We start from the raw sequence: 1,924 nt of genomic DNA, 5'->3' as shown, positions 1-1,924 counted from the left end.
CATTGAAGTATAATACTTGTTATTTATTGGGACTACTAATGCTCTCCTTTTATATATAAAGGAGATATACACAAGATAGATAGATTTTATCTCAGTTCTTGATAGTGTAGTGAAATAGCGATACATTGTTCGCATATATTTTGTGAAGTTATTAATATAAGATCCGTGAAAAGGAAAAATGGAGAGTTATAATTGCAGTTGAACTGCTCAACAAGTCCATCACACACTCACAAAAACTGTGTCATGCTTCCAATTTCCAAGAGCCGATTTTGAATAAAATAGTTGTGTGGTGTGTATATATATAGTTTGAAATGTTCAATAAAATTTATATTTTATTTAACAAAAAGAATTCATAAAATATTATACACTTCATATATATTTTTAAATGAAATAAAGCAATATTATTATATAGGTTCACTAAACATGCTTACATCATCATCCCAGAAAAACAAGTTTTATTCAAATCAATTCTAGAACTATGGTTACTTTTTTAAAATTATTGTCTCTTTGAATAGGAAAAAATTACCAAAGACTTTAATACACGTCCACTTTTAGAGCCCTTGAAATAGAAATAAAATAAATGAATGACACCTCTCGACACTTTAATAGTGTAATTGTCGTATAGAAAGAACTGGAGAAAACTAAAAAAGAAAATCAAAAGAGAATGAAGTGCTATTCAAATATTCCAGCATAGGGCCGGCTGACCAATAAAAGCATAGGTGTTTCTTTATGTTCCTAGCAAGTGTCAACAATAACACTGTGTCCACAAGAATAATAATATTATATACTATATGCTTCTTTTGACATTAACCATGCATTATATATTTATTACTATTACTATATACATGCTAGCTTCAACATGTTATAGGTATTCTATTCCAAAAGAACTAACAATCTCAAAGCATAAGAAGAAGGAGAAGGATGTGGAAGAAGGGATTTGTTGTGGTTGAATTATTATTATTATTATTGTTGGTATGTTCATCAGTTTTGTTAGTGGTTGATGGATTGAGAAGAGATGAATACCCGCCTGAGTTTGTATTTGGTGCTTCAACATCTGCTTATCAGGTTCTTTAATTTCTGCTCTCAAATGAATGATATAGTTTTGATAAATGGAGTGATAATTAATAAATAAGATATATGGGATGAGAAAAGGTAGAAGGTGCAGCAGATGAAGATGGAAGGAAGCCAAGCATATGGGATACTTTTGCACATGCCGGCAATGGTACTACTCTCTCTTTAGAACTATCTCTTCAGAATTATGTTAGGTGTGAATCAAAATCAGTCATCAAAATCAGTTACTAGTATAAATTGAAATATATATTGGAATATAAATACAGGTTAAAAATAAATTAAATTACACATATATTTATACACAAATATATTGATGGCTAATTTTAGTGACTAATTTTAGTGTAGGAATAGCATTTTTGATCTCTTTATTGCTTTAATATTTTCTTTTTTTTGTTTTCTGTATAGTTTGAAGAATTAGTTTGGTTTAAGCACTCCTAATATTTTTAATATTTTAAGAATAATATAATTGAGAGATTAAAATATTTAAAATTTTAAAAAATTTAAAATCCAATTTATCTAATACTCTAAACAAATTATTAATCAAGTTTTTTTAATAAAAAATTAATTTATTCGATCCAACCTATGCTATATACTTCTAGTTTTCTTGACGTGATGTACTCAATGACGCACATATCTATAATTCTAGTTTTCTTTGTGGTCAACAATCAAACATATACACTTCAGTTGACTTGATTACAAATTAACACCTTGGGACTGCTGACCACAGATTCAATAATTCAAATGTGAGAACTTTTTTTGGTGTCACTCAATTGTGAGATTTATGGAGGAAGTCAGTTCAGACTTTAAAAGAAAAAATATACGGTATAAAAAGAGTATACTCTTTTGTATAGGA

The 1,924-nt window shown here is 28.3% G+C and overlaps 1 protein-coding gene across 2 annotated transcripts in view; it reads left to right on the top strand.

The window, feature by feature from the left end:
- LOC107625768 (beta-glucosidase 11-like) overlaps positions 623–1,924 on the top strand; it is a 27,315-nt gene continuing 26,013 nt past the window's right edge. The window contains exons 1-2 of one of the 2 annotated variants that reach the window (XM_021116199.1): positions 623–1,065; positions 1,153–1,222. In XM_021116199.1, the coding sequence (XP_020971858.1) occupies positions 922–1,065; positions 1,153–1,222 (214 nt within the window). In that variant the 5' untranslated portion in view covers positions 623–921. The remainder of the gene's footprint in view (positions 1,066–1,152; positions 1,223–1,924) is intronic. The other variant, XM_016328471.2, reaches the window with a different exon arrangement.

Source organism: Arachis ipaensis, chromosome B02 (assembly GCF_000816755.2).
Source record: "Arachis ipaensis cultivar K30076 chromosome B02, Araip1.1, whole genome shotgun sequence".
NCBI classification, from domain to species: domain Eukaryota; kingdom Viridiplantae; phylum Streptophyta; class Magnoliopsida; order Fabales; family Fabaceae; genus Arachis; species Arachis ipaensis.
Note: the sequence above shows the minus strand (reverse complement) of the source record. Positions and strands in the feature narration are given on the sequence as shown.